At 45.7% G+C, this 23,554-nt stretch overlaps 6 protein-coding genes across 6 annotated transcripts; 4 read left to right on the forward strand and 2 right to left on the reverse strand.

The window, feature by feature from the left end:
• Positions 1-5,742: 5,742 nt before the first annotated feature.
• Positions 5,743-6,357, forward strand: AO090009000569 (C2HC-type zinc finger protein; the record flags this gene model as incomplete). Its single annotated transcript, XM_003189049.2, has 1 exon — positions 5,743-6,357. One exon carries the CDS (start codon positions 5,743-5,745, stop codon positions 6,355-6,357), a length of 615 nt encoding a protein of 204 aa, XP_003189097.2.
• A 6,523-nt stretch (positions 6,358-12,880) lies between these two features.
• On the forward strand, positions 12,881-13,390 carry AO090009000570 (uncharacterized protein; the record flags this gene model as incomplete). The annotated part of the gene is made up of 1 exon (XM_023235837.1): positions 12,881-13,390. One exon carries the CDS (start codon positions 12,881-12,883, stop codon positions 13,388-13,390), a length of 510 nt encoding a protein of 169 aa, XP_023088709.1.
• A 491-nt stretch (positions 13,391-13,881) lies between these two features.
• AO090009000571 (putative C6 transcription factor) lies at positions 13,882-16,141 on the forward strand (the record flags this gene model as incomplete). Its single annotated transcript, XM_023235842.1, has 4 exons — positions 13,882-14,054; positions 14,144-14,670; positions 14,723-15,796; positions 15,873-16,141. 4 exons carry the CDS (start codon positions 13,882-13,884, stop codon positions 16,139-16,141), a joined length of 2,043 nt encoding a protein of 680 aa, XP_023088710.1.
• Positions 16,142-16,468: 327 nt separating this feature from the next.
• Positions 16,469-18,178, reverse strand: AO090009000572 (sugar porter family MFS transporter; the record flags this gene model as incomplete). Its single annotated transcript, XM_023235847.1, is given in 4 exon segments — positions 16,469-16,629; positions 16,686-17,730; positions 17,739-17,923; positions 17,974-18,178. Coding segments are annotated over 4 exon segments (1,596 nt in total).
• Positions 18,179-18,626: 448 nt separating this feature from the next.
• AO090009000573 (SDR family NAD(P)-dependent oxidoreductase) lies at positions 18,627-19,463 on the forward strand (the record flags this gene model as incomplete). Its single annotated transcript, XM_001816959.1, has 2 exons — positions 18,627-18,719; positions 18,789-19,463. 2 exons carry the CDS (start codon positions 18,627-18,629, stop codon positions 19,461-19,463), a joined length of 768 nt encoding a protein of 255 aa, XP_001817011.1.
• Positions 19,464-20,555: 1,092 nt separating this feature from the next.
• AO090009000575 (NAD(P)-dependent alcohol dehydrogenase) lies at positions 20,556-21,770 on the reverse strand (the record flags this gene model as incomplete). The annotated part of the gene is made up of 3 exons (XM_001816960.1): positions 20,556-20,831; positions 20,899-21,431; positions 21,503-21,770. 3 exons carry the CDS (start codon positions 21,768-21,770, stop codon positions 20,556-20,558), a joined length of 1,077 nt encoding a protein of 358 aa, XP_001817012.1.
• Positions 21,771-23,554: the final 1,784 nt, after the last annotated feature.

Raw genomic sequence — 23,554 nt, forward strand, 5'->3', positions numbered from 1 at the left:
AAAGGCTCGATTTTAGCGGTAAAATAATTAATATAATTATAAAATCAACTAGTTAAATTAATATAATACTTAAAATTCTTTAAAATTAACGAAAACTTTAATAATTGGATGACTTTTAATTTATCTTACAGGGTGTATAATCTAAAAGCATCAACTTATTAATTAAATAGTTGAATCGATAGAAAATTAATAAATACTTTTTTAGGTACTAGCTTAAAATATAGCTTAAGAAGTTTTTTAAAAACTAGTTTTAAGTAGTAGCAATATTCTTTGAATGTTCATAAAATAATAAGGATATTGTCGACATATACTCGACAAAATCTAAATAAATCCTTAAGATATAACTCCATCTAACATTGAATAAATAATATACTGTTGATAAAATCTATAATTATAATATTAAAAATCTCTTATCCATAATAGCTAATAATTGCTAGGCAATCGCGATAGTTACGTTTTATCAACTATTAATAAAATATTTAACAAGTATTAAATATAGTTATAAAGAAATAGTCTTTAACTAAAATAATTATATTATCGATAGAGGGTATCGGGTATATATTAAGTATTGATTCCTTATTAGCATCTTTTAGATCGATAACCATATAACTTTTTAAAATAAAACTATCTAGTATCTATACATCCTTGTATATAATAAAGATAAGGTAATTAGCTGGAATACGGTTGGTCGCGTAGATTAGTGTTACAGACCCTTGTCTAGCGCACCTTATCGAAGGCGGACACACAAGGCAGAATAACGATAGGATGACGATGGCCGATTCCTGAGTGGAAGGCACCCGACGAATCGTTTATCTAGTAGTTATTCGGAAAGGGCTACGGACGCCGATACCAGCTACCACAACAAAGTCACGTGCATCGTAGCAGTGACACGACCAAACGTATCAGCGACACGACAAGCTCGTAGCACTGACAAGATACATCGTATCACTGACACGAAGAGTCGTAGCAGTGACACGACGGGCAAGGATATATAAGGACACTCATTTATGTACTTAAGTTTAGTTCTTCGTGATCAATACACATGGTTACTACAGAGTTACCTTTAGTAGCAAGACCAGTCTCAACTCGTTCGCACTCTTCTAACTATTAAGTATACGTACTTAATAGGCCTGGCCCTTTGGACTCGAGTCTAGTATCGACGGCAGTCTTGTGTCGACTGCATCCCTGTGACGACGGCAGTCTAGTATCGACGGCAGTCTAGTGTCGACGGAAGCCTCATAACGACTCCCGTCTTCCCCAGACCGCAACCCAACAGCGACGGAGGTCAAAGAACGACTTCAGGTTAGTAACCCTCGAAACGTGGTCCGCTAACTGGTCTCAGACTTGACGACGAAGCCCCGGGCGTAACAATTAGCTTACCCTAGTTATAGAGAAAATTAAATGTTTTATTAATAACTTTATAATTCTTTAAACTTAAACGATAAACCTGTAGTTTTGGAATATATTATTTCTAACCAGGCTTTATAGATACTTGTAACTATTAATTCTTAAGAATATTGATAATATTAACATTAGAACCGTCGTCGTTTATCTATATATCAAATTGCTCGGTAATTTTATAAATCTATTAAATAATTTTTAGATTCTCGCTATATATAGTAATATCTAGTAGAGTAATAGTTATTTTATTCTTATTAATATCTTGATTATTAATTAAACTCTTTTCTATAGAACAGTTTATTTTTTTTTTAGTCGATTTGTCGAGGACTGGTAGTTAATCTAGATTATTAATAATTAGCTTAATAAACGGGCGAGTTAACTCAGTAGTACTTTTATTAACTTAATAAATAGTCACGTAGTCCAAGTCGAAAATTGCTTTAAGATAAATATATCGGAGAATAACTATAGGCTTAGATATATTATTCAATACTTCGATATAGAAAAAGTTTATGTTAACTAAATAGATATAGTATATCAACTGGGACGTAATTATACTATTAATTAGTTTAAATATCAAGTCTTGATTAGAAAGCTTTAGTTTAATCTTAATAGAAATCGTTCCACACAATATTATAAATATAATAGTTCGTCGAGTTGTATAGACTAGAATAGAGAGAGTATAATCAATCTTTAGTTTATAATTAATTATAAAGATAAAATCTTTGTAAGAATAAATCACTCTACAACCACTGTCTAGGTCTATAATAATATTTTCGCGGCCTATAATATTTATATCGATTAATAGATTAGATTTAATCCCTTTAATAATATATGCTTTGACTCTAATCTTGGTAAAACTATATCAATTTTAATTATTTATTAAAAATAAAAAGTAGACGTAAAAAACTACGTATTTGATTAATAAGTATAACAATCTAATACCGCTGATATTAATAGAATAGTTAATAGTATATATATTAAGCTCTAGTATAGTTTTTATAAAAGTTATATTAACAACAGTAGATAAATAACCTGTGTTAAGATAAACTTAACTATAGAATATAGTAGTATTTAAACTAAGATTCGCTGTAATAACTCTCCACAAACAAAGATTAATTAGAAAAAAAGTATTGTTAGATCTATTCAATTCAATAATAAACAGTTCATTAGTATTTAATACTTTAGGCTCAATAATTATAGCGCTTTCGAGCGAAACGGTAGATTTATTTCTATTAACAATAGTTATATATAGCAAGTATTAATAGAGTTTATTATTTAATGCGAAGTCTTTATAATAATTAAAATAAATAACTACTATAATCGGTGGGTCTTTAACCTAATCTAATATATTTAAAACTATATTATTAATTAGAGAAGTAGATTTAATTAACGTATTAAAAGTATATAGACTATCAATAAACTAATTAAATTAATTAGTATAATATACTTTATCCAGCTTATTAAATTAGTTATTAGGCGGATAGGCGGTATAAATAATATAGTTATAATTATTATAGTTATTATATAATTAATTTATATAATATATATTCAAATTATTAGACAAATTAAAAAATTCTTGCGATATAAAATAGTTCAATTGGTTTTAATTAATAGTTTAACCGAAATCGAATAATATATAAAGCTAATCCTAGTTTTCGCGAGATAGAACTTTATTAATAATTGCCGAGTACGCTCTAACAGAACGTCGAATATTATTATAATAGCTATTCTTATTTTATAGTTATCGATTATTCTAATCTTAATAATTGATATTACTATTTCTTTGATTATTTCTCCACGCATTGCCTCTATTAGTATTCGACGATCTATTATTATTAATATTATAATTTACGTTTATATTTCGCGGGGGGATAAATAGACAATACTGGTATAGTAATTGATTTTAGTTCTAGAGACGCGATTGCCAACAATTTTATGCTTAATAATAGTTTTACTATTAATCTTAGTTCTGATTTAGATTTTATTATAGTCTATTATATTGCTAATTAACATTTAAACTATATTACTAATTATTTTAGAAATCTCTATAAATATTTCTAGGGTTAGAAGCTTAATAAGGGACCTGCCGTAGATTAGTATTAATATTACTATTTTATACAAGATCGTAGAGTATAGTATTTCTCTGTATTCGACAAGTAGTATTTATATTAGCCAAGTTTTACTATATATAGGATTTCTGTTCTAGCTGATCAAGAAAAAGATCTAGTTAATTATTTTTAATTGATTAAGGAATATATTACTAAAAATATAGATTAAAATAGTTCTAAATTATTATAATCTAGTTAAACGGGTTGTCGATATTAGTAGCTCGTGCTAGACAGATAATTTCTTAAGTAAACAATTAAATAGGTTGTTAAGCTCGAACGTCGGCAAAGATATAGATTATATTATTAAGCTTATTTAACGCGACAACTGGATTTGGTTTAAATCATTTAGTAAATTTAAAAAATATACCGTCTTCGAGCGTAGTAAAAGCACGTATTAGTTATTATTCTCTATTAATAAATTCAAAACTATACCAGAATAAAGCGGCTCCTCGAAAACAAGTTAATAAATTAGCTTTTATCAATACTTTACCCTTATACACGGCTATATCGCGTATATAATCTAGAAAAGTATTTATATTCTTATAGTAGACTTAATTACTAATTTAAGTTATAGTAACGTCTTCTCTTATATCTAGCTAAAAGTACCCTACTTTATCCATTTTTTAGTACTCCGCTTCGATTCTCCTGTTACTATTATAATCGTTCAATAGATTATAAGGGGGATTGGGTTGGTCGTCAAGCGGATTACGAGGTGACTTAAGAGATAGTCGAGAGAAATCAGAAGATAGATATAAAGGATCGTCAGGTGGTCTCTAGCCTAATTAAAACCTTTTACCATCATCTCGACGATCATCTCGATTATTTCAAGTGGAAAGAGTTTATATATTAGCAATTAAAGCGGTTAAACGGTCTTTAAACACTCTAAAATATTACTATATATTATTTATCGCATTAAGAAGTTCACGCATCGACAGCTCATTAATAGACCGTAAACTACTAGCGACTAGTACAGTACTTAATATTGTATTTGCTCTAGACGATCGACTAGTAATAAAAATAAACAGATTCAACTGTTCTACAGCCATAGACTAGTATAGAAATAGTGTTAGGTTTAATAATAGAGAACTCGGTAATTTCAAGTATTGTTAAAATCGTTAGAATTATTAACATTGAGACTATTAAGTCAATTCAACCGTTATTTAACCGAAACTAAGTTAACGTGGATTAAGATATTGTTCTAGTTAGAAACGTGTTCTAGCTGGTCGAATAGTAGAAAAAGAACGTAGTAATAATATATACTCAACAATATTATTAGAAAATAATTTCTAGTCACCTATTCGATCACCTAATTAATTACCTACTTAACTAGTAATCGTCACTAGATCTAGATTATTTACCTAAGATAATCTTATTCTAATCAGTGTCTGTACAGCTGTACTACTACTTATGTAACGGCGGGTTGCCTCAGGCAACTAGATCCCCCGCAGGCGAGCCGCCAGCGGGCCGTTGGCTTACGTAACGCACAAATATATTTATGTTAGAATCGCGCAGAGGATTCCGATCCTCAAGCGATTCGTTCTGTTATACTAGATAGGGGAACTGCCATACAATCCTAAACAACCTTGAGCTTCCTAGTACTGCCTTCCTGAAGCCCGTTGGCCGACCGCGCTCCGCAGGCCTACCGCCTATAGATAGTAGTACGCCGGCAGAGCGCTTACAGTTCGAATCGCTTCAACCCAACGACTTCAAGATGGTCAGTACACGAAGTTCGAGCGCCTTACCGCCGGTGGACCCCCAGGGGGCCGACGGCACGGCCACTCAGTCATCCGCAACCCAAGGAGTCTCCCAGAGGGAGTTCCCGGCAGCCCAAAATGCTCGAACCTCCGACGTCCCAATGGAACCGATCGTCGAAGAGGACGAAAGCGAAACTCCCGAAAGGGGACCGACGTCGGAGCGCCAGAGCGAAGAACCAATGTTGTCGCTCAGCGCGATTGCACGGGTGGCTGAGGTGTTGAAAACAATCATGCAGACCAGCTCCGCGGACAACGGGTTCGGCGGTCTCAAGCTGGCTGCACCTACCCCTTTCGAAGGCAAAACTATACGTGAAGTACAGAATTACATCGCGGATATGGAAGACCACTTCGCCGCGAGTGCGTCAGCCCAGCGGAACGATAAGGACAAAGTCCTGTACGCTACCAGCTACCTCGGCGAAAAGGCCAAACAGGCGTGGCGCCTGAAAAGAGAAAGCCTCGGGGAACCAAGCTGGGAAGAGATGAAAGACTTCCTTTATACGTTCGTCGACCCGGAGGCGGACCGACATCGGAACGTCGCGTATCGCCTCATAAATGAGAAACAGAACGGAAGAAACATGCGCGAATGGTGTGCCCGAAGCTTAGAAGTATGGCAAGCCTTCCCAAATAACTCTCTCACGGCTCAAACGTGGATCCAAACGCTCGATCAGGAGGTCCAGAGGGAGATCACTCGCGCGGCTCGCCAGCCACAAACCCTGGGAGAAGCACACGATATGGCAATCCAATATTGGTCAATGCTTCATCGTGAACGCAGTCTACGCGACAGTGAAGGAAGCGGCCGAAAGCGCGCCGACGGGGGAAACCAGGGTCCGGCTGGATTTAACAGAGGCAGGAAACGCCCTCGTGAAAACGAAACCCCTGCTACGCGTCCCCGCGGCAGCCGCTCTTCGCCCGGGCAACCGCCTTTCAAAGCCCGTCGATGGAATGACGGCACGCAGGCGGCCCATGAGCGCAAAAGGGACTGGCAGAAGAAAGAGGGACGCTGTTTCCGATGCAACGAGATGGGCCACAGAATCTGGGAGTGCCCCAAGGCCGCCGACGGCGCGCCGGGGAAAGATGCCTCCCGCGAACAATAGGAACTGCGGCCTCTGGAGCTCTTAGTCCTGCGTCACCCGAAAGAACCTACGGCGTTCCCTATCCTCGGCACGGTGGAGCTACAACTGCAAGAATCACCCAGTATCAGCGCCGATATTAAGCCGATAGGGGGATGGGATCACACTGTACAAACGGTGAAGGCACTACTAGACTCCGGGGCCGATGACAACTTCATCTCCTATCGATACTTACTCCAACACGGGATCACCGTGTCGAAAGATCATCTCCAACCACCGGTGCGCGTGCGGTACGCGGACGGTACCCCGGCGCCGTGCTACGGCAAGCTGATCGTAAAATCCCAAGTAACCGATTGGGAGAACCAGACAAGGGGGTACGAGATGGAGTACTACATTACCGACCTCCAAGACCCGGACTATCAGATTGTTTTAGGACGCAAGTGGATGCGCCACGCTGATCCCGACGTCGTTTTCTCGGCGGGAACATGGCGCTACCGAAAAGAAGCTCCAAAGATCTCTATCGAGAATCCCAAACGGTTTGCAAAGACGATGCGTCACACCCTTACCATGATGGTTATGTACCGGCCGGATACCGACGACGGGCCGCCGGAGCTGCCACCTCGGTATAGAAAGTGGGCCCACGTCTTTTCCGAAAAAGAAGCAGCTGAGCTTCCGGATGAGAAGGCCGCACATCCGATACCATTGGTAGAAGGGGGAGTTCCGCCATACGGACCCCTATACAACCTCTCGCAGCATGAATTACAGGTGTTGCGGGAATATCTCGACAAGATGCTCGAACGAGGATGGATCAGGCATTCCACCAGCGCAGCCGGAGCGCCGGTGCTCTTCGTTCGGAAGCCCGATGGCTCGCTAAGGCTGTGTGTTGACTATCGGGGACTGAATGCCGTGACCGTGAAGAATAGATACCCATTGCCTCGTATCGACGAGCTGATGGATCGGCTCGTGGAAGCAAAGTATTTCACTAAGCTTGATTTAAGAGACGCATATCATCGAATTCGCATCCAGAAAGGCGACGAGTGGAAGACGGCGTTCCGAACGCGTTACGGGCATTTTGAATACACGGTGATGCCGTTTGGCCTATGTAACGCGCCAGCAACCTTCCAGGCGTACATCAACGAAGCCATGAAAGGAATCCTGGATGACTACTGCGTCGTGTACTTGGACGACATCCTCATCTACTCGCAGACCGAGGAGGAACACGTGCGGCACGTCGGCGAGGTGCTGTCGCGCCTAGAGCGGGCAAATCTATACGCCAAGCTGTCCAAGTGCAACTTCCACCAAGAAGAAGTAACGTTCTTAGGATTCATCGTGGGACGCGATGGTATACGCGTCGATCCGGAACGCGTGCGTACCGTCGGCGAATGGCCGGCGTTAGAATCCTTTCACGATATTCAGGTGTTCTTAGGATTCACGGGGTACTTTAGGCGCTTCGTGCACCAGTACGCCCGGATCACTAAGCCCCTGTCTGATATGTTGAAAGGAATGCAGAAGGGAAGGAAGACAGGGCCGTTTATCCTTACCACGGAGGCGCGAGAAGCTTTTGATGAACTGAAAGCGGCGTTCAGCGGCCCTCCGATCCTGCGACACTTTGACCCTGCATTACGAATCAAATTGATCACAGACGCCTCAGGATTCGCTATCGCGGGCATCCTCCTACAACCTGTTGACGGGGTTGAGGAGCCCCGCCGGCGTTCCGACTGGCAACCAGTTGCTTTCTACTCAAGGAAGCTGACGGAGATAGAAGGTCGTTATCCTGTTCACGATCAGGAGTTGCTTGCCATCGTGGAATGTTTCAAAGTGTGGAGACACTACCTCGAAGGCGCACCGCATGCGATCCGCGTGCAGAGCGACCATGAAAGCTTGCAATACTTCTATTCGAAGAAGACAGTGAAACTGGATAAGCGTCAGGCCCGATGGGCAGAGCTCCTGGCGGCTTACGATTTCCAGATAGAATACCGGCCTGGGCACCTGAACCCGGCCGACGCGCCTTCGCGGCGGAAAGACTATGAAGATGTCCACGTACAGAGAAACGTTGGACTGTTACCCACGCTTCAGAGGAAGTTACGGGCGGTACCGGATGATCGGAACGACGTCGGAGCGCCTTCGGTGGCCGAGTCGGAGATTTCGATCGTGAGCTCAAGAGGTCCGGAACTCTTGGCTCTCAGAACGATGGCACGAGAAGTTGCCAGAGAGGAAGTCGTTTGCGAAGCAACGTCGCACCCTCTTCGAGATGCGATCCTGCAGGCCCAACAGGGGGACGCCTTTGTTGGCCAAATCCGCGGCAAACTGCTGCCCGGTGAAGGAAAGAAGGAGAGCGGGCACAAAAGCGACGTTGCTGAAACAAGCGGCGACCTGACGGGGCGATGGCGCGTTGACGGCGGATTGCTGTACCGCGGAGAAACCATCTATGTGCCTCCGTGCTCTGCACTCAGGCAAGAGATCCTGAGAGTGCATCACGATGATCCATTTGCGGGCCACTTTGGCCGAGAGAAGACTCTTGAATTGATCAGAAGGAAGTTCTATTGGGACGGTCTGCGTACAGACATTGAGAACTACGTCCGGGACTGTCCTGTCTGCCAGAAGATGAAGGTCCCTAGAAAGCTGCCGCAGGGCGAGCTGGCCTCCCTTCCTGTTCCAGAAGGGCCATGGCAAGACCTGACGATGGACTTCGTGGTCGGCCTGCCGCCATCGGGCCGAAAGGGCCGCGTATATGACGCAATTCTTGTGGTGGTAGACCGATACACGAAGGCCGCGAGATACCTACCCACAACCGGAACCGTGACTGCAGAAGAACTGGCTAACATGTTCCTAGATGAAATCGTCTGCAAGACCGGATCCCCGAGAAGTCTGGTCACTGACAGAGGTTCGCTCTTTACCAGCGCGTACTGGATGCAATTCTGTCAAGGTCTCCGTATAAAAGGCCGCCTGAGTACCGCTTTCCACCCGCAGACGGACGGACAGACTGAACGTCAGAATCAAACGCTCGAAGCATACTTGCGGATGTATACAAACTACCAACAGAGCGACTGGGCAGATTGGTTGCCTACCGCGGAGTTCGCTTACAACAATGCCAAGAACGCGTCCACGGGATATTCGCCCTTCATGGCTTGGCAAGGCATGGAACCGGCGGTCCCCGGGCTCGAAGCCATCGGACCGACGACATCAAACGCATCAGTAGAACTGCGGTTGAAAGGCCTGGCCGACATCCGGACCAAACTGGAAGAAAATCTGAAGAAGGCAACGGAGCGGCAGGCAGAAGGATATAATAAGCGCCACAAGGCCACGCAGCTGCGCGTAGGACAAGAAGTCCTGCTATCAACAAAGAATATCAAGTCATGGCGGCCAAACAAGAAACTGGACTTGAAGTACGACGGCCCATTTATGATTACGGAGGCCGTCGGGAAACAAGCGTACCGCTTGCGGCTGCCAAAGGCGTACGGTCATATCCACCCCGTCTTTCATGTATCACTGTTGAAGCCATACCACCGGCGCGCAGGAGTAGAGGCTGGAGAAGCTCAACCGATCGTCATCGACGATCAGGAGGAATGGGAAGTGGAAGAAGTGCTTGCTCATCGAGTATACTATCGAAAGCTGCAGTATCTTGTCAAATGGAAAGGGTGGCCGAGTTACGAGAACTCGTGGGAACCAGAGGAAAACCTTAAGAACGCTGCTGAAGCTGTTGCGGCTTACCGGAAAGCCAGCGAGGTGCCGGAGGCACCCCGTCGGTCACGGAGGAGAGCATGATCTTTTTCCCACAGGGTTTTGATATGCCTCCGAAAGACGCGGCGGCATTACTCTTCCTCTTTCACCCACAGGGTTTTGAGGTTTAATGAGGATGTCCTGAGCTACTACACCCATATCGTCAACAAGAATACTCATGCAGGAAGAGCAAAACAACTTCATTAAGTTAAGAAAAGAAAAACAGAAAAACGGCCCGAAGGCACAACGCAGGTTGCCCGCCAGCGGGCCCCAAACAAACAAACAGAAAACCAAACAAACGAACTACCACAAACTCTCCCAGTCCACCAGGTCGCCCTCAGGAAGAGGCTCCATACCGCCGAGCTCCCGCTGGACGTTTACCAGACGGAATAGGTTGCGGTTTATATCCCGCAACGCCGCTAGACACGGATGGACCTTGTTCAGCTTACCGAGGCGGTTGGTAGCCTCCTCGATATGCTTGGTCAGGTCATCCGTGGCCTTCACGGCCTCTTGACTCGGCGGCAGGGCCTGCAGACGAGCGACCTCGGCCCGCGCGGGTCCCGGCAGCGCAAGACACGGCTTCTTCAGGCGCGCACACCGCACGCAGGGCCGCCCGGCACCCCGAGACACGCAAACCAAGGGTCCCTCGACACCAGAAGAAGTGCCAACGAACAACGACTTGGCGCAGCGCCTACAGGGCACCTATAAACCGTCAGCGTCACCCCGTCGCGCCGCACTCGGATTCAGACTGCCTACTTACCGGGGGGGAACTGGGAGGCGCCGGGGGAGGCGACGGAGACCGCGGCGGCGGCGAAGGCGACCCCCAGGGGGGCAAAGGAGAGTCCCCCCCAGGGGCCGGAGGCAGGAGATCATCAAGATCCCCGTAAGGGGGCCGGGGCAACGTATCCTAAACCACCTGAATCAGCCAGAACGCACCCCTGCCAGACTGAGGAACACTTACCTCCGAAAGAGGAGGGCCCAACGGGGCAGGAGGCGGGGGAGGGGGCGCGAGCGGGGGCACGGGGGGCTAATAAGCATAGTAGCTCTGTTTCCCTGCGAAGGCGCACCGACGGCTCCCCGAAAGATGAGGATATTTAGAAAGGAGTACTCACAGGGTTCTGCAGGGCCAACCGGGCCCGCTTTGCCTCCTGAGAGGCTTTCGCAACTCCACGAACGGCGTTCTTACGTTTACCCATCTTCAAAACAACAGAGACGCCGTCAATTCGCAACCCTAGCGGCGCCCCTACGGGAAAGGAAGCCAAAACTTACCGCGCTGTCTGCACTTTCAAAGTGATCTGAAGAGGTGAACATGGCTACGAGAAATGTTACAATTTATAGGAATAAAGGACCCTACGACGCTATCCCGAAAGCGTTCCGTCAGTGTTCCGACTATTCAGGACTATTGTGAAGCAATGTGTTGGACCCCTACAATCCTATTGTTGAGCGTTTGAATAAGGCGCGTTTTTGTGTTGCGCGGCCTATCGAAGCGAGGTGTTGAGCGCCTCAGAACTCAGGCACGAACCGGGACGGTTCGTTTTTCCGAAGGGGGGATAGTTGTAACGGCGGGTTGCCTCAGGCAACTAGATCCCCCGCAGGCGAGCCGCCAGCGGGCCGTTGGCTTACGTAACGCACAAATATATTTATGTTAGAATCGCGCAGAGGATTCCGATCCTCAAGCGATTCGTTCTGTTATACTAGATAGGGGAACTGCCATACAATCCTAAACAACCTTGAGCTTCCTAGTACTGCCTTCCTGAAGCCCGTTGGCCGACCGCGCTCCGCAGGCCTACCGCCTATAGATAGTAGTACGCCGGCAGAGCGCTTACAACTTAGCTCATTAGTCGTCGAAACGCTTAAAGCTCGCGACCGTAACTTTAATACTTGTTCTAAAGATTGTTTTGGTTCTGGCAAAACGTTTACTGGATATTCTTCAATCTACTACTAATATTGTGGTAGAGAAGTAATGAGATTATCGAATAGACGTAAGAATTTCTTGATGTTCTTATATAGAATGGACCGGTGGATCAACCAATCCAGTGGATAGGAATATATATTAAAGAAAAATAGTTTCTCAATATTTAGTTTATGAACCAAGTAGTCAACACGATAAAGAATATCTTAATTAAATTTATTTACCAATAGTGAACCCAATAAAAAATAAAATAATAGAATTTAATAAGCTAATTCAGCTAAACGGAGTTGACTTTTACTAAATATAAGCTCAATAAGTAGCGCCTTAATGACGATAAACTAGTAGATAAGAGAATAATAGTAATACCGTCAATAGAAGTAATGAAGATAATAAGGAAGTAATAAAATTAATAAAATTAATAATCAAGGTAATGTAATTAAGATATACTTGATAAGAGGCTTGATAGATATAAAGAAAGTACTCGAATAGTAGTAAAGCAACACAACAGGAAGTAAGATTAAGAGAATAAACGGAATTAACGAAATTAACAAAAACAATAGGAAAAACGGTCAAATAAACAAATTAAGGTTCTAGTATTTCTAGAACATACTACTAAATTGTTATAGATACGCCATAGTCCATCTACTTAATAGTTAATATAGTCTTCTGATAATAAAAAAGTAGTTGATCTTCTAAAGGTCTAGCGGTTCTAACTGACTATCTAAGAATATACTTAACAGGTGACCTGACATGTGACAGTCTCAAATAGAATATATAGTACCTTTAGAGCTTTCGTAACTGAGAGTCTTCTCGTCTCTTTACTCTACCCTAGGATTCATAAAACAAGAATATTACTGAAGACTATCTTGATTGGTTTCATAGCAAATAACAGTCGGGCGGCCATCTTCCGCGAAAATGCTGTTCTTCACCGTCTTTACCTTCTTTTTGACATTGCTCTCCACTGTCCTCAGTCAACCAATCGATGACATTTTACCTCGCAGCCTCGGAGCCGTCAAGATTGTCAACAGTCTACCCGCCCCAATTTATGCCTGGTCAGTGGCCGATAAAGAAGGCAGCATGCATACGCTTTCTGCTGGGGGTGGTACGTACGAGGAAGTATGGCGTGTGAATCCAAAGGACAGCCGCATTTCCATCAAAGTCTCAACAAAGCCTGACCTAAAAGCAAACGATGTCATACAATTCGAGTATGAAATGAACGGCGACAAAGTCGATTGGGATGTCTCATGTGCTGACCTCCAACTACCCTCTGAATTTACCACGCGTGGCTTTTCTGTTCAGCCCTCATCCAAAGACTGCCCCTCCATCAGATGCGCCCCCGGCGATGAGCACTGTTCTCAAGTTCATCCTTGGTCAGAAGCAACTCATAGCTGCCTTCTAGTTACGTCCTTGACATTCAAGCTTTGAAGCCAATGATACTGTGTGGGGGATTGGGGAAACAGTTCCTTCTCTGTCTTTACTTTTGCAAAGTGGCCCTGAATACGACAGGACAATAGTTGACCTAAGTCCGAGTTGGCGGCACTTTCCTTGTCTTTTAAAGGATATGCGTTGAGCGACGTATCCTGAATCAACAGTTTTTGAATCAATTAGCAATTTACATTGCCAGTGAAGTAGACACCTAAAGTAAGAAACCTATATACACGAAGGTACACATATGAATAGACTTATTTTTCATTTTCCTCCCCTATTGGAATTCCCCCAATCTGTTGCTGACTTTGGCTTTTTGGTGCCTGAGGGCCTGAGGTAGACACCCCGTGGAGAGAAGATGGACTAACCTGAAATAGGTTAGCTCGTAGTCGGCTTCCCGCGCACCATGTCCGAGTCCGTGTCTTTCGCCTCGTCCCTCCGAATCATTGACCGATCCAATATGTCGCATTCAATATATACATAAGCTCAGCATGATGAATGATTCAATTCGAACTCGTCGGATATTACGCAAAACATTTGCGTGCGATGAGTGCAAACGCCGGAAAGTTCGATGTTCCGGCGATGATACTTGCGCCAACTGTATCAGAGATGCAAAAGCATGCCGGTACTCGTCCCCGTCGCAAAAATTATCGTCACTGCAAAGGTGAGGCTGTCTGTCATAGGCTTGAGTTATATTACCCGGCTATAATCGTTGAATGGCCGGAATATATTTACTTACATAAACTACTGAAGGCGTCTTCAAGAATATGAACAACTTCGGCAGGACATGGAAAAAGCCTGGAGGACGTACCTCCCTACAGTTGACTTGCAAGAAGCACTTCGAACTGTACGAGAGAGTCGCCAGGTAGCACCGGTAAATACAAGCCAGGATACCAAGCTGAGTACTGAGGTGGAACACCATACTGAGCAACTCCCGACAAACTTCACTGAACACAGCAACGCAGAAGACTATGAATTTGACGAGTCTCAAGACTTCGATAACTCAATCGACGGTATGGGCTTCTTAACTGCTGACCCGCATAAGGCTGGGTATACAGGACCGCAGTCCGGAATAGCTGCGTTGAAATTTCTGCAATCTCTTCCACTGTACCTTCCACTGAACAGCGTGAACACGCCCTCGTCATTGGATGAGGATGATTTCCCCGCCGCGCGATCCCAGTCAATGGCCACAGTCAGCCGTTATATTGATGATTATTTCGCTCTCTATCATCCTGCGTATCCCATCTTACATGAAGGGACTTTTCGTGCGCGAATATCGGGTATGCCTTGCGCACGAGCCTGGTATGTATCAGCTTTGCTAAGGAATTATAGGTGCCCTGGCTAAGCCGCGGGACGGTTCGTGGCCGCTATTATATAACACGGTCCTTGCTATCGGTGCATTCGTTGGTGATTCTAATGCGACCAAATGCGACATTCCTTTCTACAAGGAAGCACGTAGACACTTAACGATGGATGTCCTCGAGAAAGGGTCTTTGAGCTACGTGCAAGCTATTGTTATAATGGCCAATTACTTGCAAAAGCGGAACAAGCCTAACGCGGGGTTCATTCTTATCGGCATCGGCTTCAGCATGGCTCTTGCAATCGGCTTGCACCGTGAGTTCGGCATGCCAAGCACATCGCCCTTCACTATGGAGATCCGCCGACGCGTTTGGTGGACACTGTTTGTCTTCGTTTCCGGGGCTCAGCTGACTCTCGGGAGGCCTGCAGTGTCTTTAGTTGGAGTGAACATTCGCCTCCCAGCAAACCTGGATGACCAGGATATTGCGGTTGATATGGAGCATTTGCCTGAGTGCAAGCCTGGGCCCACTATCACATCTGCTCTCATTGCTCAAGTCAAGCTAGCTAAGATTGCAAATGCCGTTCAGGTGGAGCTTCTCACGCACCATGTTCCAAGATATGAGAGAGCTGTGAAACTAGAAGAGAGTATCGGGAATTGGTGGAAGGACCTGCCCCCATATTTCAACCAAGAGGTCAATCTGGAACCGCACTTGGAGTTGCCTAAGAGAGTTCTTCTATGGAGGTCTTTCCACCTGCGTATCGTTCTCAATCGGCCCTTTTTATTCGAGGCTATAGCTACAAGATCAGCCATCAGTACATCAGAGGGCCCGATCAATTCGTGCCTATCTGCAGCTGATGAATGTGTCACGTCTATATGTGGATTTCTCAACCATACGGATAGTAGAAAACGGGGTCTCGCATGGTATGCGACATACTGGTTGATCACAGCGAGCTTTGTGCAGGCCACCTGTTACATCTATAGCCCGACTCATACTATGGCTCCATCATGGAAGGGACATCTCCAACAGGCTGTGGATTGTCTTGAGAGTCTTGGGTCGTCGCATGATATGGCGTTTCGTGCACGGAATGTATTACAGAAGCTCCTCGGTGAGACATGCTGCCTACCCCTCTTCCTCTTCATTTTTGTCCCAGTTGCCAAGGGTTCATGACTGACGTAAAATAGAACAAGGTCATGCTGTTGACTTGACTCAAAATATTAGCCCGAACCCAACGGCCGTGACACGCCCTTCTCGTCTCTGGGCCCCGCCTCCCGGTGCTCAAAACCAAGCAATATACAACCCGTTATCGATGGGGCTAGAGGATAGCTTTACGTGGTATCCACAAGGCATGTCTAATGCGGAACTCCTGGACGCGGCCGGGGGCTTCATGATTCAAAATTTCTTCGAGGGCTCAGAAGGACATTCAGGAACGAGTCCATGGATGGCAATGTGATCCGCCATTCGCTGAACACATGAAATCTTGACTTAGCCATCTTCTGTGTCCTTCTAATTTCTATCCACTAACACATAGAGACCCCGGGCTCAGCCTACAATTTATCGATGCGGGTACATTGAAACTTAAGCATGCACTTCCCCGACACATATTAACTGAAAATCATTGCATAGTGGATACTATATGATTTGAACGATCAAACGGATATAACACATAGATCGTTCGTTGCTCAGGTTGCTACATGGTGAACTGCGCCAACAGGAGTCTTTTGACCGTCAAGAGGCAGTTGTAGGGGCTCTAGTCACACATCCATAGTACTCCCAAATTCTATGACGGACCTGCAAAATTAGTGCTCTCTTCAATGTGCTCCGCCGAAGCATTTTTGGCTACAAAAATTTCCTCTGCAGTGGCAGCTTCACCTTCTGCGAAATAGCCTTGCAGCCCGAAAAGCCGGTTCATATCCTCTAGCGACCGATTCCTCGTCTCAACTGTATACCGTGTCAGCAATCGAATAACTGGTTGCAGATCAGATTAAATCACCCACCTAGCGCAAAGCGGACGAAAATGAAAGCGATGACACATATAGCGGCATAAACAACGTAAAGGCCCCACCCGATTGCATCTGCAACTGGTGGCGAAGCCTGGGCAACGATATAGCACATGGTCCAATTAGCGGAAGTTGCAAGTGCGTTGCCCTTTGCACGCATGGACAGCGGGAATATTTCTGACGGATAGGTCCAGGCCGCGACACCCCAGCTAATGTTGAAGAAGATATAGAACAGATAGGGAAAGACCACAATCGCATAGTTACCCTTTGACCCGGGGCTCTCACCCGCATGCCATTGCAATACTGCGATTCCGACCATGGCTAGCATCATTCCTACGGTCCCAATCTGGAGCCATACTTTGCGCCCCAGACGGTCAAAGAAGAAGATGGGTATCCATGCACTGACGAACAGTGCGATCCCAACGCCTCCTGTCGCCAGGTTTGCGGTGCGAGGATCGGTAATACCACCCTTTTCAAAGAGTGTCGGCGTGTAGTAAAGGATTGAATTCGTGCCCGTGACTTGCTGGAAGCCTTGAATCCCACAACCAAGGAGGGTTAGCCGCAGGATAGGGATTTTAAACATTCCTGTCCAAGATGCTTTGGTGTGCTTCTCTAGGCGCATTGTTTCCTGGATCTGCTCGAGTTCTACCACTGCAGCCTCTGGACCGTGTAATCTAATCAATACCTCGCGAGCACAGTCGTGTCGGTCCTGAGTGACAAGCCACCGTGGACTTGGCAAGACCCAGAACCAGCAACCTATCCCCAGAACAATGGCCGGAAGAATTTGAATTGCCAAGGGAATGCGCCACCAGTGTTTAGTCGAGAGGTAATTGAACCCATAGTTCATCCAGAATGCACACAGCTCACCAGTGCACAGAACCATTTGCTCTATTCCAATCAATCTCCCTCGGAGGGTTGGAGGAGCGATCTCAGATTGATACAGGGGTACCCCTGCCGCACATCCCCCAACACCATAGCCCAAGACTATACGGCCAATGATCCATGTGTTTGTCAGAAAATGGTATATATGGTGAAAGGCTGGCTGTTTACTATTTGGACAACTGTGTACGAGGCAGCTTGTAGGACTGCACCAATAACGAAGACGACGCTCGCAATAGCCAACATTCTCTCACGGCCATACCGATCCGAAAGACTACCGGTGGACATGGCGCCAATGAAGCAACCTACATCGTACATTGAAACAATAGCACCAGTCACCCCTGAGTTGCAATCAGCTATTGAATGCCCCACAATATGAAGCTGATTTTGGTGGCATCGAACATACATGAATTCTTAGGACGCATCAAATCCTTGAACCGTTGATCGGCGACAATGACACCCATGACTCCTTGGTCGTAGCCAAACAGCAGAGCACCTAGGGACACAAATGCAGCCAGTTTGTATACATACCATGGATCCCTTTGCCGAGGTGCAGAGGGATCAGTTCCTGCGGGTGGGCGTATCAATTTCGTTTGCCGGAGTGACCACATTTTGCCTTTCGACCAAGTCACTTTGCGCAACAGCGATTGTTACATGATCTGAGCTGGAACATCGCGTGATATATAAACTCCGAAATATGGGTGAAGCCGTCCGGGGTAGGAATTATGATATGTTGAAGACATACTTCCCCACGTTGTTCGGCTTCGGTGATATCTCCGAGCCCGTCTCCACTGAGGGATACCCCGCCGACAATTGTACATCAGCTGCTCGGAGATAGCAGCGAGAACCTTATCCTATGTGGATCTTTCACGCCTCTTGGCTAAGGCGCATCGTGTGTGTGAAAAGACCACTTGTTTTGGCCGCTGCACCCCGCATGAATAATCGACCAGAAGCAGGGATATAAGTCTTAAATCCTCTACTTGTTGGAACCTCAAGTACAACCTACCCAAGCAAGCCATAATTTATAAGTTCAACAAAGAACATCACAAGCCCTAAACCATGTCTCTCAAAGGAAAGATTGCCCTAGTCACAGGTGGCGCGAGAGGAATCGGTGCCGGAATAGTTCGTGCCTTAAGCGAACAAGGGGCCAAGGTATGTCAACTACTATTTTACGACATTCCCACTTTGTTCATGACTGGGGTGCTTACGAAGAACAAACAGGTCGCGTTCAACTATGTGTCCCCATCATCACGCGCAGCTGCAGGATCACTTGTCGAGTCTTTACAGAATGATGGCCATGAGGCCTTCGGCATACAGGCCGATCTGGCCGATATCCAGGCCCCAGCGACCCTTGTTTCCGCAGTTTTGTCTGCCTTCCAAACCACCCAGATCGATATACTCGTCAACAACGCCGGAGCTGGCGACAACAGACCCCTAGAAGAAGTAACTCTTGAAAGCTATACCAAGCTCATGGATATCAACGTCCGCGCCGTGGTCTTCATGACCCAGGCCGTTCTGCCTTATATCCCCCGCGGCGGCCGCATCATCAATCTCTCCTCAATCTCCGCCAGAGGTGGCTACCCAACACAGTCTGTTTACGCTGCCACCAAAGCTGCCGTTGAGGGCCTCACCCGCGTTTGGGCTACTGAGTTGGGTCACAAGTATGGTGTCACAGTCAATGCCGTGAACCCGGGCCCTGTCGATACAGACATGTACCAGGCTGCCGGACCAGTCCATCTCGCCAGGATGGAAGAGCAGAACAAGAAGGTACCTGCCGGTCAGCGATGCGGCACTACGCAGGATATTGCGGATATTATTACGTTCTTGGCGGAGGAAAGATCGCGGTGGGTTACTGGGGATGTGATCTGTGCCAATGGCGGTATGCTGTATACTTGATATTGTCACAATAACTTGCAATAGCTTCTACAATATATCTGTCCATCACTTGGTTCCATCTTCATTTTCAAAGATTCCGATACAGTATACGAAAGCATCCTTTATCTAGTGTGTGTATCTTCTGCGATGAAGCAAGGAGGAGCGTCTTGAAAGGACGTTCTCCTGGTAAATCATGAAAAGCTATCCTCGTAGATACTCATCGAAGATCCCTTGTGAATCTGATAATGTTTGCCAAGAATGCACCGAGACTACTATAGCCAAACACTACCTCGTCTCGCTGCCTAACAATCCCAACCCATAATCCCGAAGAATCTTATCCCGCCGTTCTCCACGGTAGACCAAAGCATAGAACTAAGAAAAACAGAGAAACACTAGAAATAAGATATGTAGATAGCACGTATCCGCCGCACACACCAGTCCACAGGCCCGATAGTACAGAAAGTGGAATACGAAAAGAGAGACGAGGAATCTATCAGATAGTCAATTAGAGGGATCCAGTGACTGAAGATGAATTGGTCTACAGGATGGGATGCTTATAAAACCCTACGTCTTGCATCAGGCGTTCGGGAAAGCCCATGTATGTGGAGAGTCCTGCTGCGATTTCCTCCTTAGACGACATTGGGGAAGGTTGGGCCGAGGTTTCGGTCATATTAGATGCTGGTTTGGGAAGAGCCATTTCTTCGGTCAGAAGGCGAAAGGAACGCACACTGTTTAGAACATGGAGGGATCAGTTAAGACAGATTTTATCAGTCAGTTGGCTACCGGCCCACTATAAACTAGTAACAACTAACCATTGAAATCCTCACTGTACATGCCCGGAAATGTCCACAACTGGAACCCATTAGCAGAACAAGAGCAGCCGGAAATAAGCGACATTCATCACGCCCTATAGGGATTCTTAATTAGCGGATAGTCCTTGAGGACCACACTTCGACGCGACCATGAACGCCATGGGGCCGGTGGAGACGTATGGAGCTTCTAATTTAACTCTGTGGAAAACAAAAATGAACACATCTTCATTATTTACACCTGCAACTAATTCCTAATTCAATTTTCACTCTATTACACATGCCACAATCCGCCGAATCAAGTCTAATCATCCAAAATCTGCACTTTGATAGCCTTAGAAGCAGGGTTACTCGCCGTCTCGAAGGCCTTGATCCCATCCTCCAACGCGAATCGATGCGAAACCAACGGTTTCAAATCAATGATTCCAGCAGCGACGAGACCAATCGCCTTGGGGTAGATATCGTGATATCTATACTGCCAGCGGAGATCAATCTCTTTGGCGGAGAGATGCATGAAGGGGATGGTTTGGAAATCCTTGCCGACACCGATCACGAAGACGGAGCCGCCGAAACGGGTGGACTGTTTGTCAGATACATTAGGCTACTTTTTGCGTGATGGGGATAGATAGGAAGAAGGGAAACCGTACATATATTCCAGCATGGATACTAGACTCCACGCCCGTGCATTCAATGACCAATTTTGCCTCCTGGCCTAGAGTCTCGACAATCCTGCCCGCCAAGGCCTTGGGAGTGTCTTCTCTTGTGACCTTCACCGGTCGAACGCGCGGGACTATTTCCTTTGCCTTTGCAAGACGACCCTCGTCCAAGTCTGTGATCACGATGGGCTCTGCGCCCGCTGCGTTGGCGGCGAGTAGAGTGACGAGACCGATAGGTCCTGCCCCGCAGATCACCAGGGGATCGGCGAGGCGGAGTCCGGATCTGTCGATTCCTGCTAGAGCGACGGTTAAGGGCTCTAGGAGAGCACCTTCTTCAAAGGAGATATTGTCGGGAATATGGTGTAGCCATGCCTCGGGGTGGACGTGGTATCGTCGGAGAGTGCCGTGGTGAGGAGGCGTGGAGAAGAAGACTACATCCGGGCAGGCGTTGTATTGGCCTGTTCGGCAGAAGTAACAGGTGGGTTTGGAGCAGGGGACACCGCATTCCATAGCGACTCTGTCGCCTGTTTTGTTTTCGTTAGTATGTATGCTTCTTATAAGTGGTGGTAAATGGTGGTTTGTTTAGATGATTTACCGGGCTTGAACCGAGTTACATCCTTGCCGACTTTAAGAACTACCCCGGCACTTTCATGGCCCAGGCCGTTGTCCCCTGTTACTACCATATCTCCGATGTGGCCATGTTTCCAAAAGTGTACATCAGAGCCACAGATTCCAGTGGCACGGACGTGGACGAGGCACTCATGGGGTTGGATTTCGGGGATGTCTGATTTTACTAGACGGAGGTCGTTCGCGGGGCTGGTATGGATGGCATGGTTGTAGGGTTTACGGTCGAGGATGTCCATCTTTACCTTGGGTATGACAGTGAATAAACTGATTTGTTCCCTCTTGGATGGTTATAGAGGAGCTACTTATATCTTGCTTCGGAGGCCGAAAGGCTCCCATATTGGGGAATCGTATCCGGTGGGATAGCTCTTCGGACATACCGCCGAATTGGTGGGTTGCTGGCCAATGTTCATGCCATCCTCCTGCAGAAGATCATGTGTCGATCCGTGAACGAAGTAATGATTGTCAGGGCCTGCGATTATCGTCACTTAGGAAAGGCACTTCGGCATCACCTCCGAAGTGAATCAGTATGCAGTTCTTAGTTACTACGTACCACTTACCACTTCGGAAACTCCCCGGCGCATAAAAACAAGATAACTTGGGTAGGTCTATCCACAGTGAACAACAGCATATTGAAGGCGAACAATTCATCACATCGTATTGGTCTAGACTTGTCTCGGCCTGCAACAAGTGCTTAGAACGCGGGGTGCTAATAGTTACCCAGATATTGCAACTGCCGCCACACTCCACTGAGTTCTCAACATCGGCGTGCTGGGATGGAAATCCATACAAGAATGAACTAGCACCATAGTAAGGACCTGCCATGGTGATCTGATGCTCTGTATGATATTCATTCTATTCTCCCTCTCCGGCTTAACAGAGGCTGGGTTCTGTAGTGAGGCTTATTCCTCTTTGTTTCTCAACCAGGTATTCTAAGTCATCCTTCGTTATATATCTCTTCCCTCCATTTATTGACGACAATATAATGCAGTCATTCTAATGACGCCAGCTTTCAAATGTCATCCCAGTCAATATCTTCGCTATTGACTTCTTTGGGTGGACATGACAACGCAAGGAAAACGTTGTTGGATCCTTGGCTCCGAAAAGTCTACAGAATACTCTCCCAGCACGTATGCACTAGATTTTCTCCAGGCTTTGTTCTATGTAAAAGTTTTCTAAACCCAGTCATAGGGTAATTAGTATCATAGTGAAGTGTCATATGACGGAGAGATCGTGAACTGAATCCGGATGGGTTAGTATTGGGACCTTTGATATCTGACTTGCTTTGATGTTCTTGTACGAAAGAAAGAGCAGCCCTACCATCTTTCAGCTTGAGATGCCATAGTGACACTGTAGGATGACAGGTATTCATTATCACGCTAAATGCGGCTCTCTCGCTTTTGTTTTTTTAACAACGAGAATGCCGCTTTCAGCCAAACCCGATCTTTTACAAAGGGCGCTGTTTTTTTAGATATGGTATTCTACGGACGTGTTTGGCCATATGGCTCGAGTCGTCTCCTTTTCTCTTTCTTTGAGTCTCTCCTTTGAAGACCAGATATAGCGAAAGCGATATCATTAAGTCACTTTCATTGATCTCACAAAGCAATCTTGAACATATAAAAACGAACAACAACCCATGCTGTAGCAAAAGATCCAGTTTCGAGCCTCTACATCTACCTGATACACTGATACACCATCTTTATCTTTGTTTCCCTCTAACCTTCTTCCCAAAAGAAACATGAATCTCCAACTCTGGACCCTGTTCCTCTTCGCCACAGGCACATTCGGTAAATGCTTTCTAAGTGACGAATACCCAGAATGTGAATGGAACGGAAGCGCACCTTTCTGTAGAGGCGCAAAAGACGGTAATGAGCTCTTTGAGAAAAAAGGGATGAAGTTTATTTATGGTACTTCATCATGGGAGAGATTGCCATTCGAAATCAGTCAATCACCATGTAAACATGACTTCGGTCATACCTGCCAGCGTTTCTTCGAGAAGACCCTGTGGTGTAAACCGAAGCAT

Source organism: Aspergillus oryzae, chromosome 1, assembly GCF_000184455.2.
Source record: "Aspergillus oryzae RIB40 DNA, chromosome 1".
NCBI lineage: Eukaryota > Fungi > Ascomycota > Eurotiomycetes > Eurotiales > Aspergillaceae > Aspergillus > Aspergillus oryzae.